The 15,029-nt window shown below is 35.8% G+C and overlaps 4 protein-coding genes across 4 annotated transcripts; 1 reads left to right on the forward strand and 3 right to left on the reverse strand.

Moving 5' to 3' along the window:
* Positions 1–256: 256 nt before the first annotated feature.
* On the reverse strand, positions 257–3,260 carry EV154DRAFT_518676 (OPT family small oligopeptide transporter). Its single transcript, XM_051602651.1, has 6 exons — positions 3,104–3,260; positions 2,779–3,029; positions 1,974–2,697; positions 1,844–1,904; positions 549–1,778; positions 257–443 (listed from the first exon to the last, which is right to left on the reverse strand). Exons 2-6 carry the CDS (start codon positions 2,943–2,945, stop codon positions 394–396), a joined length of 2,232 nt encoding a protein of 743 aa, XP_051454513.1. The 5' UTR covers positions 2,946–3,029; positions 3,104–3,260; the 3' UTR covers positions 257–393.
* A 2,465-nt stretch (positions 3,261–5,725) lies between these two features.
* On the reverse strand, positions 5,726–7,447 carry EV154DRAFT_605077 (LIM-domain binding protein-domain-containing protein). The gene is made up of 4 exons (XM_051607449.1): positions 6,969–7,447; positions 6,824–6,896; positions 6,610–6,718; positions 5,726–6,511 (listed from the first exon to the last, which is right to left on the reverse strand). The coding sequence occupies exons 1-4, from the start codon at positions 7,352–7,354 to the stop codon at positions 5,853–5,855; spliced, it is 1,227 nt and encodes a 408-aa protein (XP_051454514.1). The 5' UTR covers positions 7,355–7,447; the 3' UTR covers positions 5,726–5,852.
* Positions 7,448–7,586: 139 nt separating this feature from the next.
* Positions 7,587–10,872, reverse strand: EV154DRAFT_605078 (uncharacterized protein). Its single transcript, XM_051607450.1, has 7 exons — positions 10,451–10,872; positions 10,217–10,339; positions 9,895–10,053; positions 9,689–9,776; positions 9,457–9,584; positions 8,822–9,370; positions 7,587–8,725 (listed from the first exon to the last, which is right to left on the reverse strand). Exons 1-7 carry the CDS (start codon positions 10,817–10,819, stop codon positions 7,607–7,609), a joined length of 2,535 nt encoding a protein of 844 aa, XP_051454515.1. The 5' UTR covers positions 10,820–10,872; the 3' UTR covers positions 7,587–7,606.
* A 1,882-nt stretch (positions 10,873–12,754) lies between these two features.
* On the forward strand, positions 12,755–14,980 carry EV154DRAFT_518699 (major facilitator superfamily domain-containing protein). The gene is made up of 9 exons (XM_051602652.1): positions 12,755–12,891; positions 13,014–13,055; positions 13,117–13,238; positions 13,308–13,456; positions 13,531–13,666; positions 13,740–14,060; positions 14,130–14,531; positions 14,604–14,661; positions 14,734–14,980. The coding sequence occupies exons 3-9, from the start codon at positions 13,145–13,147 to the stop codon at positions 14,882–14,884; spliced, it is 1,311 nt and encodes a 436-aa protein (XP_051454516.1). The 5' UTR covers positions 12,755–12,891; positions 13,014–13,055; positions 13,117–13,144; the 3' UTR covers positions 14,885–14,980.
* The last annotated feature ends 49 nt before the right edge of the window (positions 14,981–15,029 follow it).

Here is a 15,029-nt window from a genome sequence, read left to right on the forward strand (position 1 = left end):
ATTGTAAACAGCAACTATAAAATGGAAAATAAAAGTAGTTGAGGGTGGTAGAAACAGGGTCTCCGTCGTCAGTCTCACTTCTCAGTTTTGTCGTAGCACATGGAATGTAATACAAAAATTATAAATGGGAATTTCAAGATTTCTCTCATACACTAAAATGTTAAATTTTGCATTTGTGTACATTTAAAATAAGAGACACTTATAAACTACCAAAAAAAAAAGGGGTCTAGAAAATGTTTGAAATAACATACAGATAAAAGGTACGTAAATTTTATTTTACATTGCCAAGAATATGAACGAGTAAAAAAAAGGGGGGGAAGGAGGGATGAATTAAGTAAAGAATAATAAATAAATTAAAAAAAAAGAATATTTAAAAAAAATAATGTGTTTGATTTAACAAATAAGACAGACACCAGAGCTGTTTGTTGGTGCAAGAGGACAATCTATAAAAAGAATCATTAGTTTATGGTAAATAACAACACATTTTTTTTAAAAAAAAAAAAAAAAAAAAAAAAAAAAAAAAAAAAAAAAAAAAAAAAAAAACTTACTGTCAAAGGTTCCATTTTCTCCTTGACCACCGTTACCCCACCAGTCAGGAGTGTAACCACTACCTTGAACAACACCAAAGATGACCAAGGCAGAAATAGCACAACCCGCATCAAAGGCAGCAGATGTAAGGTAATTGTATCTGACCCACCAGTCATGACGGTACTTACGTAACCAGTACATCGACACAAAACCAGCAGCACACCACACAGAGAAATTCATGGGCACGGCAGGAGGCATCATACCCGTGGCGTTGAAGATCAAAGGCATGTGTACGTACTTCCAGAAACTGTTGGGGTACTTCTTTGAGAGCAAATAGAAGGGAATAGGTGCAACAAAACCAATCAAGAAGAACCAGTTCATGGAAGCATAAGGAGAGACACCACCAAACATTTTACCAGGTCCAATCGTACCCCAAATAATAGAGGCAGAGTAGAAGGTGTTAGCACTGGGGCAGGTAAAAGGATAACCAGCGGGTGTACACATGTTCTCAATGGATCCCATTAACCATCTGGCTGTGGCCAAATTGATAATACCGGCAATAACAGTACCGACCGTTTGGGTCCAGAACATAGCCTTGGGTGGGACTTTGGTATAGTGACCCAATTTCAAATCACTCACAAAGGTAAGACATTGTACCATCGAGATATAACCGTAGGTCTTGAAAGTAACGTTGGCAATGGGGTGACCAGGTAAAGCATAACCAATGATCAATTCAGTAATAATGTTCAAACCAGGTTGTTGATTTGTTACGGCTTGGATAATACCGACGGGCAAAACAAAGAGGATAGGAATAACAATAGCCAAGATAAGACCCCACCAAGGGAGCTTAATCTCATCCCAACCATAAATAACACCGAAGGAGGCACCGAAAGATACAACAAAGATGGAAATATACCACCAGGTAGGAACTTCAGGATAGGCACGCATTAACTTGTGATGGATATCGTAGTTGGTATGACGAGAGGTTCTGAAACGTTCCATAATTTCATGACGATGGAATAAGAAGGTATGACTGATAATACTAGTAACACCAGCAAACAACACACCATATGTGAAGGCAAACAAACTGGTCATATAGAGAGGACCGTATTCAGCATAGGCTTCCTCGTTCAACGTGTTGTCGGCGTTTAAAACAATGCTATTATCCCAAACTTCACCGTCCTTTGTGAAAAGTTCAGATGTAACGATAGGGAAAGTCTTACTCTTCCAGGTATCAGAATAGTAAAGTGCTAAAATATATAACAAGTGTTAGTCGTCAATTCAGTCTCATTTCTTTTATTTTTTTTAGTTTTACCAGGAACAATAATCCAAGAAACAATACCAACACCAACAGCAACATTAGCAATAGCCCACCACTAAATGACAGACAAATAAAAAAAATTTAGTATCCTATTCCACATATATTTCAATACTAGTTTACTTACAGGAACAATAAAAGGAGAACCCAAGAAAGATACGATGGTAGACCAATCAAAGGTGACTGCAAACATACCAAGACCGTTGTAACCACTTGTCAATTGAGACAAGATACGGTTACTAGGCTTAAGCCAACAGGCCCAAGAGAAGAAGGTCAAGATCTGGAAGAAATAACCGGGAATCCAATAGTAGATAAACATACCAACGAAACAAATCATAAAGTATTTGTAACGACTCATGCCAGTCCAATCTCTATCGGGTACATGGAAAGAACGGAAAAGAGAGATATTGGCCAAGTTGGTAGGCCAGATCATGGAGGAAGGATAGACAAGGTAAGGACGGAGAACACCAGCCATACCAAAACCAATCAATTGAGTAGTCCAGATAAGGAGGAGACCGCCACCCCATCCCATATCTTGGTTATACCACAAGTTTTGAATAGTGATAATATCGATAGCGTAGGCAGTGGAATAACAACAATTGGCCATAGCAGTAATTAAAACGTGCTCCTTCATATTGAAAGGTCCAGGATTGAAAAAACGGGATTTGGGAATCACTTTTTCCATGAATTTACCAATAGGGAATGAAACAAGTTGGACCACAAGAGGAGTTAAAGTCATTGCGTTACGTCTGTACCAGAAAAATTGATTGATAAAGGCAAGAGCACAACTGAAGACAATACCAAGGAACCACATACGGAAGGTGTATACTGGCAAGGTAGGGTCATCGGTGCTAAAAAAAAGGGGGGGGGGAGAAGAGGCATCTTTAGACAAACAAATTCTTTTTTTTTTTTTTTTGTTATTATTAAATTACTTTGGCACAACAGAACGAACTTCTTCAATAGGGGAATCTTCTTCCTCATCTATTTCAGGCTTATTTTCGACATAGGCTTCATTATCATTATAGAGAGCTTCTTTTTTTGAGCCGTCTACAATTTCTTCCTTCTCATTTCGGAAGGAATTTACGCTTTTTGTTTCCATTTTTTTAAAAAATATAAACTACAAGAGTATGTCAAATACCAATTAGTTTAATAATAGGAAAAAAAAAAGAAAAAAATTATTATGTAAGGGATGATAAAAAAAAAAAAAAGGATTCAAAAATGAAGTTGACTTATATATAAAAAATATACTCCCTCAGGCTATCAGATGACAAAGACTCGGCTTAATGTAACAGTGCTACAACAGATTCTTTTAATGAACATAAAAGTTCTCTTTGGCTGGGCGAGAATATTTTAAAAGAATACACAAGATAGCCTTCTTTTAATGGAGACTTATTCTAGATAACCAATTGATAGGGGTTTTTTCAATTCTTTTTTTTTTCACCTTTTTGGATGTATCTCCCAATAACTGTATTTATATTATAATACCCATAGTAGAATAAGTAAAATAAGCACTTTCTTGGGAATTTATATTCCATATTTCCATTTGTATTGAAGGTGCCGATATATAAAAAAATCTCTCATGAAATACATGTGTAACTACAAAGCGAATATCAAGTTACCAGGTAAGATACAAAAAACAAAATTGCCTTAATTCACAATTTTTGTGATACAAAGAAAAATGCATTAAAAAGCTATATTTTCATCTCTTCTTTTCTGTGATTTCTTTTTTTTTTCTACACAAAAAAAGCAAAAACGGGTGACATGATTGACAAATTTCCATAAATATTATATTATGCCTTTTAAAGTAACAATCACTTCTTCACTTTTAGGGAAATCAAAGTGTCCAATTTTGTTAATAAATGATTATAGAACGTCAAGAAGTGACCCCCATCGGACAAAGAACTTTTTTTTTTGTACGAGCCTCGCATGTGCCACACTAGTCCAAAAAGTTCATTTTATGGTAATTTAATTTTTTTTTTTTTCTTAAAAAAAAAAAAAACTTGAAAATCAAATGGGTTTCATTTTACTTTTAAGCCAATTTTTATATGACATGATTTAGATAACACTTTTTATATTTTATCTATACCCTTTTCGTGGGAAAGTTACAACAACAAAAAAGTGTGTTTGTCTAAATCTATCGAATACATTTTCATTGATTCTTGGCATAAATCTTGATGTAATTCTTCGTTGCTAGCGATTGACAGAATTGAAAAGGTATCTACGCAAATTTCAGTGTATTTTTTTTTTCTCTGTAATTATCAACAACTTGATGCCAGTTCTTATCATCTCCACTTGACCCTGCATACTTATTGGTCCTGTGAGTGACAATCATCATGTTTCTGTAAGATATCAATTAAGGAAACAAGTGACGCCTCACTGCAAAATCAAGAAGGAGGTAACACGGCATATTTTTATTTATTTTTTTGCAACATTAAAAAATGTTCTAAGCAAACCATACACAACAGAGTTGAAGAAGGTAATACTTGTCTGTGTGATCAATTAAATAGTCCAAACTACCTGACAATGACATGATACGATCGAAATGTTCAAAACCAAAAGAGCACCTAAAAAAAATACGGGGGGGTTTACAAGAGTTTATCAGCAATCAATTTAATAAAGATAAATACTTTCTCATTATTGACAGAATATTGTATTTGGTGGGCTTTTCCTCCACAAAAAAAAAAAGGGTAAACGTGTTGCATTGTTCGCCATGATGGATGCAACATCAAGTAGCATTGCGATATAGTCATGATTATCTCTGATAGACTCTTTTTAAGTCATACAAAAGATACTTTAGATAGCTATAGAAGCGTGTACGCTTTATTAAATCTTCTGTATTCCCTTGAAGTTTCTCGAATGCATATTGGTTTTTAAAAGACCACAGCACGTGAAAGGGAGGGAAGGTATTTAAAAGACTCAAGATTTTTCTAAGTAAAAAAAAAAAAAAAAAAAAAAAAAAAAGTAGCGTTATAATTATCAAGCATTATGATATATTAAAGACGATATTAGAGGGAACATTTTACTGTGGTGACATTCATAAACCGAGGATACTTTAAACTATATAGATTAAATTTATAAGCTCAACGGGTTCATGTAAATTGAGTCCGTGGTTGTATGAACGTTCATCGATAGATAACTTTTCGGCGGAATTTTATGCTTAGTAAGACTACATTTATAATAAATAAAAAGGAAGGAAACAGCATCATTCTCATGGTTGACTAAAGAATGACAAATTATAAGTAACGCTTACTTGACAAGTATGGACTATATTTTAGCCGGAAATGTTTGTATAGTTATGAGCGACCCAATACGTTTTATGGCGTATAAATGTGATCAAATCATTTTCCAAACGGATGCACAAATATTTTTACCTTGTTGACAATTTAAAATTTTTGAGAACTGATTCTGTAGCACTCATAATGATACGCTATCCTGTTTTTTTTTTTTTCATGAGTAGCATTTTTAAAAGGGCAATGGGTTGTAAAACATCAAGTCGTTCGTCATCAGCACACAACCGAATCAACTCACTATCGTTCACACGCAGCAATTTCTCCTCTCATGTTAGAACTGATCATAAAAAAAAAAGGACGAAATGCAAGTTATACGACAGAATTGTAGATCCCCATTTTTTTTTTTTTTTTGGAGTGTTTTTCGATTTAAATAAGGTTTTGGTAGGAGATACAACACTCATTGTACGCTTACCTTAAAAATTCCTCGTACAACTTATTTCAAGGAAAATAAAAGCCTGAAAGAGATTTACTTTATCCTTGTATTTTGACATGATACCATCTTTTTTAAATTTGTGCATCATATAAAATTAGCTAACCCCCCCCCCCTTTCCAGACTTAAATTAGGATGTCAGTCAACAACAAAAAATCTGTTTGATACCTCGAATTTATTTATTTTATGGGGTTGAAAAAATGAAGAGGGTTATATTTTGAATTCAAAAGAAGTGACATTTTTTTGTTTTTATGGTTTGGGTTTGGGTTTTGGGGGGGAAAGAAAATCACTTTCGTGTGACTGTATTAGTAGGGTATGTTTGTTGTTGGTATGACATTGGAGGAAAACCATTGGGTTGCCTCAGCGCAGCAGCAGCAGCAGGAGAAGAAGCAGTGACCGATGTCTGCTGTAGCTGCAGTGGATGCGTTTGTGTTTTCACGACAGGCGAAGCAACAGGTGGCTGTTTATCATGAGCAATGGCGTTTAGACTCTCTCTTGGGGTGGCACCCGAGACAAGCGAATGAAAGACGATTTCGCTCATACGCGGAGCGATATCCGCAATTTGTAATAGATGAAATAAGCGAGGAGGAACACCCCATTTATTCACAAGCGATTCTGGTATAGGTTGTGTAGGCGGTATCTTCTTTTTGGTGATGGGTTTTGGCCGACGCATGTACTCTTCATGACCTCCAAAGGTGAAATCCAAATGTCCAATTTTCCAAATACCTTCCATTGTCATGGAGAATTGGACCCATAAATGGCCAGTGGATATGACCATCGATCCATTGTCGTATCGATTGATGAGGCTGGCTCGAGGACACTCCACATTCATAATACCGCCTGGTAAAATATACTCCATCGTCTTTTCCAATGTCATCTGAATTGAGATCACTCCGCATAAATACTGGGTGTGAAAGAATCGTGCTTGTAATGACTGATTTACCTCTATGAAAGTATCGTCAAAACAAATATGTTCACCCTTTTCATTCCTGCCCCTTCCCCCCCTTTTTTTTAATTCCCTCTTCTCGGGTTTTTGACTTTACCATAGGATTTTTGTTCGCTGGTTTCCATGTTAAATAATCCCATTTTCATTGTACTCTGATCCGTAAAGAAATCTTGAATAAAATTATCCCAGTATAATCGTTCAACAGCCTTCATAATTTTTGTTAATAAAAAAAAAATTGTTATTATTTCGATATATACACACATATGCAGTATGCATCCTTCTATCTCTTTTTTTTTTTTTTGCCTTTTTACCTTTTCCTGTCCTGGACTTAATTGTTCTGCAAACTGAAGTAAACGAAGTACAGCCTGTCCATTTGATTGATTCCTATAAAAAAAGACACCTATTTAGTTTTATCCATGCCTTCCCCCCCCCCCTTTTTTTTTTATTTATTTTTACCTAGGTGTCCCAAGCACTTTGGAAGGTGCTGGAGATGCCTGCTGTTGTGGAATGATGGGTGTCACAGGATGAGATGGATTTAAACGGTTACCTGCCATCTTTTGTTGCATCAGGTGTTGTTGCTGTAGCAGCTGCTGTTGTTGGTGTAGTAACTGTTGCTGTTGATGTTGCTGTAACAATTGTTGGGGTTGTTGAAACAATGGTTGCTTTTGTGCCATGAGTTGCTTTTGTCTAAATAGATTTTGCGCTTGTAAATGTTGCTGCTGAATCTGTGCTTGCAAATGATGCTGTTGTAATTGGGCTTGAGCAAAAGCTTGTGCTGGACTCGTGATGGACATACCTGAAGGTTGCGGTGTACCCACCGTAGAAGGAATAGCAGTAGACATGGGGGGTTTATATTTTATTTTATTATTTTAGTTGAACGGAAAAAAAAAAAAAAAAAAAAGAAAAACAAGTCGGCACTTGCACACACACACACACACTCTCTCTCTCTCTCTCTCTCTCTCTCTCTCCACCCCCCTTTTTTGAATGGCTCTAAATAAATAAACAAAAAAAAAACGTCCATTCTTTAAACTCCGGGATATATATATGTGCAAAAAAAAAAAAAAAAAAAAAAAAAAAGGGTCAATGCGCTATAATTATTTATTGCCTAACCAACTTGTAGCAAATGTACCGGTCATGTCTGGAGAAGTGGTTTGTGGGGTAAGCATTAAATCATAATCAGTAGAAGAAGAAGAACTCAGACCTAACGTGGATCTTTTTCTTCGCACAACGTAATCTAATGCTGGTGCTTGCATGGATTTTGACCTTCTTACGGTTCCCGCACTTTGTGAGGCTCTCAAGGTCAATGGGAAGGGCTTGGGTGTGACAGATCCTGCTGGCGTAGGGTTGGAAGAAGGCGATGAAGTAGACACCTGCGTTGAGATATGCGTCGCTGTCGACCTACGTTTATTCTTTTCATTTCCAATGGCAACTGCAGGTGACCTCGTCGGAAAACTCGAAGGAGGTCCATGTCTATCAATATCACTCTTCTTTCGCCGTATAATCGCAATCATGTTGGACTTTTCTGTATTCACTGTCGATAGAGGATGGACAGAAGAAGGATGATGGGTGGTCGTAATACTGATATCGCTGGTGTTATTGATAATAAACCTTGTATTGGTATCCTGTTGTTGTTGTTGTTGTTGCTGTGGTGATGATACTTGATGACCTTCCCCTTGCTTACGTTGAAATACATTGGATAGCCATGAAGAGAGTGTGGTCTTTTTATAAGTGTTTAATACGATTCTTTGTTGTTTCTCTTGCTGCTTTCTCAGAATTTCTTCCTCTAATCTTGTGTCGCTTTCCTCGACTTTTTTCACATATTCGACCTGTAAATCATTCATTGTTGTCCTAAGCTGACCAATCTCCTTTAACATGTCCTGCACAAGTCCGATGATGGGGAAAAACTCCAGCATGGAAATATCATGAATCCACGATTCTTGCTTCACTAATTGGTGGCAATCTTCGATCCATAAAAATCGTGTTCGCAACCCATCCACATCCGTCACAATATTCTCTATAATTGAGTTGCTCATACTGCTTAATTCTAATATATCAAATGCACGTCGCAATCTTCTATTTAAGGCTCGGATATCCGTCTGTTGAAGTCGTTGTAATACCATTGTCACTTGATGGTATAACTGTCGAAAGGGTGAACTAGAGTCCAATTTAACTGACTTGGACGAGGTGGAAGGTGAGAGGGTGGCAGGTGGTTTCTATATTAGATATCAGTGTCTTCACTCAAAAACTCCTTTCTCCCTCCCCCCCTCCCCCCCTTTTTTTTTTTATTATTATTATTGAAAAGACCTTACCTCTCCGTTCTTTATCTCTGCTGACTTTCTTAATTTGCCTTTTTCAGCCATCAGCTTATTCTTCATATAATAGTGGTAGTGATGATGAACGACCGCTGGGGTATCTGTGGAGAGAGAGACGGCTGGCTGTGGTGATGACGGTGAGGGAGCAACGGTAGTGTCTATCTTGTTTGATCTCTTTGATTCGGTTCTTCGTAGTCTTGGTACGATCACGATTGATTCTTCATTTGACTGAGGAGCAGAGGTGCTTAACCAACTTGTTTTATCGTCATCTTGTGATGTTGGTGCATGATTGTTATTTTCTTGTTGAATTATAATACAACTATTATCGTCATGATGCATTATTTCATCTTGCTGTTTATCAAGCTTATTGTATAAATCATTTCGACACTCCATTAATAAGTCACTACAGTCTAGTAAATCGGTTTTTAATTTATTATTGGCAGAAGCTAATTCTTTAATCAATTCAATAAGATGATGGCTCGTGTTGTTGTGATTGGTCATATGCAAATCATCTGCAGTATTTGGAACAAGTAAAGCAGATGTAAGCTAATTTAAAAAATAAAAAGACCATGTAAGCTTATATTGTTGTTATTGTTGATGCTATGACCCCCCGCGCCATCTAAATCACAAACCTTTAATACGTCCTTGCGTAGCTTTTCATTTGATTCTCTTAGCCAAACCAAGTCAAGTTGATGATCTTTGCTTGGGCCTAATTCTTGTTGATCCAATTTAATTTTTTCAAAGGAAAAGCATATGGATTCTATGGGATTTTGTTTACAAGAGTTAATATATATAAAAATATAAAAGGGTTATAACGCACACACACACACACACAACAGTTATGCGCAATCCATGTACACTTGCCATATTTTGTTTTTAACTTTTTATATTTTGATTCTAACGTTAGTTCTGTTTTTCTCGAAACCGCCAATTCTTGTTTAATATCTTCCAACTAGAATAAAAAAAAAAAAAATAAAAAAAAATTAATTTACACTTTTCTGGTACAGAAATGATATAATAATGAAAAAAAAATAAAAAAAAAAAAACTTCCTTGAATAGTTTTATTTTACTTTTGCTCTTAACGTGTCTTCTCGTATATCAGCTTGCCGCGCCATAAACTTGAATATTCGTAATTTTTCAAGTTCCTGAATTTTACTTTTTAGTTCGGATCCCAGTTGTAAACACCGATGATTTGAAGTCTCCAGGTCCACAGCTGTTTCATCCAAAATCTACATTTTTCACACACAAGATATAAGAAGGATTATACTTTTTTTTTATATATATAAATAAAACTGATTAAAATAAAAAAAAAAAAAAGAAAAAAAAAGAGAGTCTTTTGTTTCTTTATGTGTGTGTGTGTGTGTGTGTGTGTGTGTGTGTGTGTAATTTTACCTTTTGTGTCTTTTGCATTTCCCAAATGGATCTATCCTTTTCTTGTACTAAGTCTTGTTTAGAATTATCCGAATCTGTTAAACTTTGTTCCAATTCACGTACTTTGTCACGTAACTCTTCAAGCTATGAAAAAGGGGGAGGGGGGTCTTTTTAGTAAACAAAATACTTTCCATGCGAGTCATGCCTATTTAATTTTTTTTTTTTTTTTAAGGAGTGGATAAAGAAAAGACTTGCCTCTTGCTCAAGCCCATTTTTGATATCATCCGATTCAGATACAAATTGCTCATGTTTGTGAAGTAGACTTTGTCCAATTTCTGCTGCCAAACGTGAATCCCCCTCTAGTTTACGGATCGCACTTGACAGTATCTCTAAATTCTCGCATTCATTTCGGTGGCAGCATCGACAGGTATCCAGTAACCAGGCCACAGAAGAGGTCGGTGTATCAGGAATACTCCTACTCAGCCAGTCTTGCAGTGATTCCTCAATCGATGGTAAAAAATCAACTACCGTCGATTCCGTATTGACCGTCGTATTTGACAATGACGGTATAGTGTTGGCTCTGCTATTTACCCGAGTACGGGGTCTTTGTCGGTTCATGGACATTTTTTTATTTTATTTATAAAAAACTAAAAAAAAAAAAAAAAAAAGAGAGAGAGAAAAAAAAAAAAGGGGTAAAAAAATATATATATAAAAAAAAAATAGTTGGTCATATCACAAAAAGTGCTGCTTTGTTTGTTTCCCCCGTAGCAAAAAAAAAAAAAAAAAAAAAAAAAAAAGGAAAATGACCTCAGCCAATCAACTCTAGTTATTTTTAGATTCTGCCATGAAATCATTGCTTCGGTCGGTCGAAATTGAACCAATGATAGCTCGTCATTTCGGGTATTCCGAACATGCAAAAGTAAACAGTTTTGATTATAAAAAGGGAAAAAAAAAAAAGTTTAACTTGACACTTTTTTTTCTCTTTACTCTTTTAAAATAAAAATACCTACCTTTGTAAAACAAATATATATATATTAAAAAAATGAATACTTCATCACGATTCCAAGAACACTTTGAACAGGATTATTGTATATTTTATGACAACTCCAGTAATACAAGCTCACAGTTATTCTCGGATTCTGAGGATGTACGCAGACAATCCTTATCCGACACAATATCAAGCAGTTCGACCCACGATCATTGCAATCTTAAAACACAAGGTCACATCGGAACAAGGCATCAAAGACAGGCCAGTGTCACAAGTAGTCTTGATCGGAAAAGTCTGTTAAACTGGTGTATTCGTCAAAAAACTAAAATATCCATCAAACTTCATTTGTAAACACTTTCTAAACGCATCATTCTATTTTTTTGTACATTAAAAAAAAAAAAAAAACTTTTATTCCCTCAACTTATTTTACCCTGCTACTTAAACACCCCCCCCCCCCAATAAATGCTATTATATCCCGATACCACTTTTATTTTTTATTTTGTCAAATTCTCGGAGGTACCACTTTATGGTTGGGGGGGGGGGGAGGGACAACCCCCGAATCAAACATGATTGGGCTTTTCCCCTAAACAAGAGTGTCTAATTTTGAACAGCTATCTGAACTTTTATAACTTTATTTACTTTTTTTTTATAAATGTAGACTTTTTTTTTTCTTTCTCGGATCTATCATGAACCAAATATAAATACTGCATTTTCCTTCTGTTTACTGATGCAATTTAGGATTCTTGCAGCAGACCCAACCTTGCGTCCATCTACAGAATGTCTCATCATACATTATATTGACGGCAAAAAAAAAAGAAAAAGAAAAAAAAAAAAAGCGCGCCAATGCAAGCATAGGAATTTATCATTTATAAGATACATCCCTTTGTTCCCTCTCTGTCAAAAATAGAGGTAAATTACGACATGGCTTTTTAAATATATTTATTCTGTCAAGTTTCAGCTTCTTTTTTTTTTTAAAAAAATAAAATAAAATAAAAACAGTTGGCAATGACAACCTTCATTCTAAGTCTTGGCTCCCATGCTCTTACAGAAGCATGCATCATGGTATTGAAATACACTGCTTTCCAAAAAAAAAAAAACAAAAATTGCCCTTTTTTCTTTTTCCGCAGGATTCAAAATTATACTACGTTATTATTATCACTATGGATAGTTACTGTGGTAATGAGGTCTCCCAGCTGCTTTTATCAAAAGAAATATCATTAAGAACAATCAGATACGGAGTATGGATTGCTATCAACCTTTTTTTTATTTTTTTATTTGAAGCTCATCTGTGTGATCCCCCTCCTCACTGATAACAAAACTTTAGCTTCCCAGCTTTTCTTTTTTAGGTTTAGTGCGATGCTGCATGACAAGCTGCTTACCCTGTGGCAAAATGGGATTTAGTTACTTTCTTTCTTGGATCTCTTTCTTATCGATGGTGTTTGAATCAAGGCTCTCTATCCTTACAACCTAGGAAAAAAGTTCGGTAATATAAAAAAAAAAAAAAAGCACTTTTAGATTTTTCCTGTTACACTATAATGCTTCCCTTTAAAAAAAAAATAGATTTCAGTATGCAGAGTCACTTGACTCATCACGAAATAAAAAAAAAAAGATAGGCTCTTTTTTTTTTTTATCTTTTTTTGTTATAATGTCGGAAGATTCACGGTTACCGAAACTGCAATTGTTTCTAATTTGTGCATGTCGGTTTGCAGTAAATATACAAGAGAAAGAAGGGAAAAAAAAAAAGAAAAGAAAGAAAGCGACAATAAAAAAAAAAGAAAAAAAAAAAAAAAAAAAGAGTTGTTGAACAGATTTTTATAATAATTTATTCAGGAACCAATATCGTTCAGTATTCATGCTCCCTTTATTTATTTCGTAAGTGAACAGTTTTTCCAACAACAACAAAAAAAAAAATGATTGTAACTCATAGTGAAAGGGGGGGTTAACCGGGTCCACTTGTAAAGATGATTCGAGATTTTAAAATGACAGACGAACTTCATATTGGTTACTATGCAAGCTTAATTACATCGGCCTTTGCTATGGCTCAATTTATCTCTGGTAATCCCTCCCCAACAACACAAATGTCATCTATTTTAACTCTCTGACACACATACACATACTTAAAAGGAATACCGTGGGGATCTCTCTCGGACCGAATAGGTCGGAAACCAGTCATCTTAATCGGTCTTGCTTCCACGTCAATAGGCGTGTTATTATTTGGCCTGTCAAAGTCATTTCTCTGGGCATTGTCCACCAAGATATTTTCCGGTTTATTCGCAAGTATCTTTTAAAAAAAAAAAAAAAACTCATACCCAATCCTTTCCTTTCATGACACCTATTATATTTTTAGAACGGAAACATCAGTGTACTCAAAAGCATGATTGCTGAATTGACCCAGAATCACTCTGCAGAGAAACGCACACGCGCATTTTCTCTCTTACAAGTGACCTTTGGTTTAGGAAGTATTGTGGGGGCTGCTTTAGGAGGTACACTTTGTCGTCATACTACATCAATATTCAATTTATTTAAAATTTCCCTTTCCACTGTATATACAATCAGGCTATCTATCTGAACCAGTGCGTAAATATCCTGCCCTCTTTGGTCATTTGGGCTACATCACAGATTTCTTGATAGACTATCCTTATTTCTTACCTTGCTTCTTGGCTACTTGTATATCCTCTGTTTGTTGGCTCCTCGTCTTTTTCCTCTCCAAAGAAACACTCTACCTGAAAAAGAAGATGGATCCTGAACAGCAACCCTTGCTACCAGCACTTGTCAACCCTGATCCTCCGACAGGAATAAAAGATATCCTGACACCTCAGGTCATTGCTATGAGTCTTATTTATGCCATTGTCGCATTTCAAATGCTCTACTTTGACGGTAAGATACATATCAGAGATTGAGTGAGTATTGTAAGATAACCATTTCTTTTTTTTGTTCTTTATTTAGAATTATTACCTACTTGGTCTGCAACACCCAAGGAGGCGGGTGGTCTTGGCTTTCAATCAGGAGAGATTGGCACGATTCTATCTTTTGCTGGGTCAGTCATGTTATTCGTACAAGTCTTTGTCCTTCACCGGCTCACTGCTCTATTTGGGTTGCTCCATCTATTCCAATTATCGTTGGTGTCAAGTGCTCTCGTCTTCTTTGCTCAGGGCTTATGCCGGCTTCTTTATCGCATCCCGGATTTCCATCACGAGGAGACCAAGATGTGGGTCTGGTTCGGTCTCGTATGTTGCTTGACAATCAAGTCGTTATCTCAAACCATTGCAGTCACAACCGCTGTCATCTTGTTGAATAATTCGGTGGCAAGATCAAATACCTTGGGCTTTATCAATGGTTTTTCACAATGTAAAAAATAACAACAACAAACACTTTTTTATTCACATGAACCCCCACTCAATATTGATTATTTGTATTTAGGTTGTAATGCTGCCATGCGAACTCTCAGTCCTGCTGTAGCTGGCTTTATTTGGTCAAGGTAAACAAAAAACAGGGTAGAAAAAAAAATGTTCACACACACACACACTTACCTGCAAAAGAAAAAAAAAAGTGCTATTGCATGTTATTGGATTCCCTTGGAAATCCGTGCTTACATCAGCTGGGGGGTTTTAGGTTGTATCGGGTGCATGACTTTTCTTTATGGTACCCAGTTGAATCCATTACACTTTAACAAACCACATAACAACCACATGAACAATTAAAAAAAAAAACAAACACGGCAATCTAAAAAAAAAAAAACTTTTTTTGCATGATAGTTACAAAAATCTTCTTATTGACAAAAAAAAAAAAAAAAAAAATATGGGAGGGGGGGGGACTTGTGCCGTGAAATCCTTTTTTTTTTTCACA

The sequence above is a fragment of the Mucor mucedo genome (assembly GCF_025094135.1).
Source record: "Mucor mucedo strain NRRL 3635 chromosome Unknown EV154scaffold_91, whole genome shotgun sequence".
NCBI lineage: Eukaryota > Fungi > Mucoromycota > Mucoromycetes > Mucorales > Mucoraceae > Mucor > Mucor mucedo.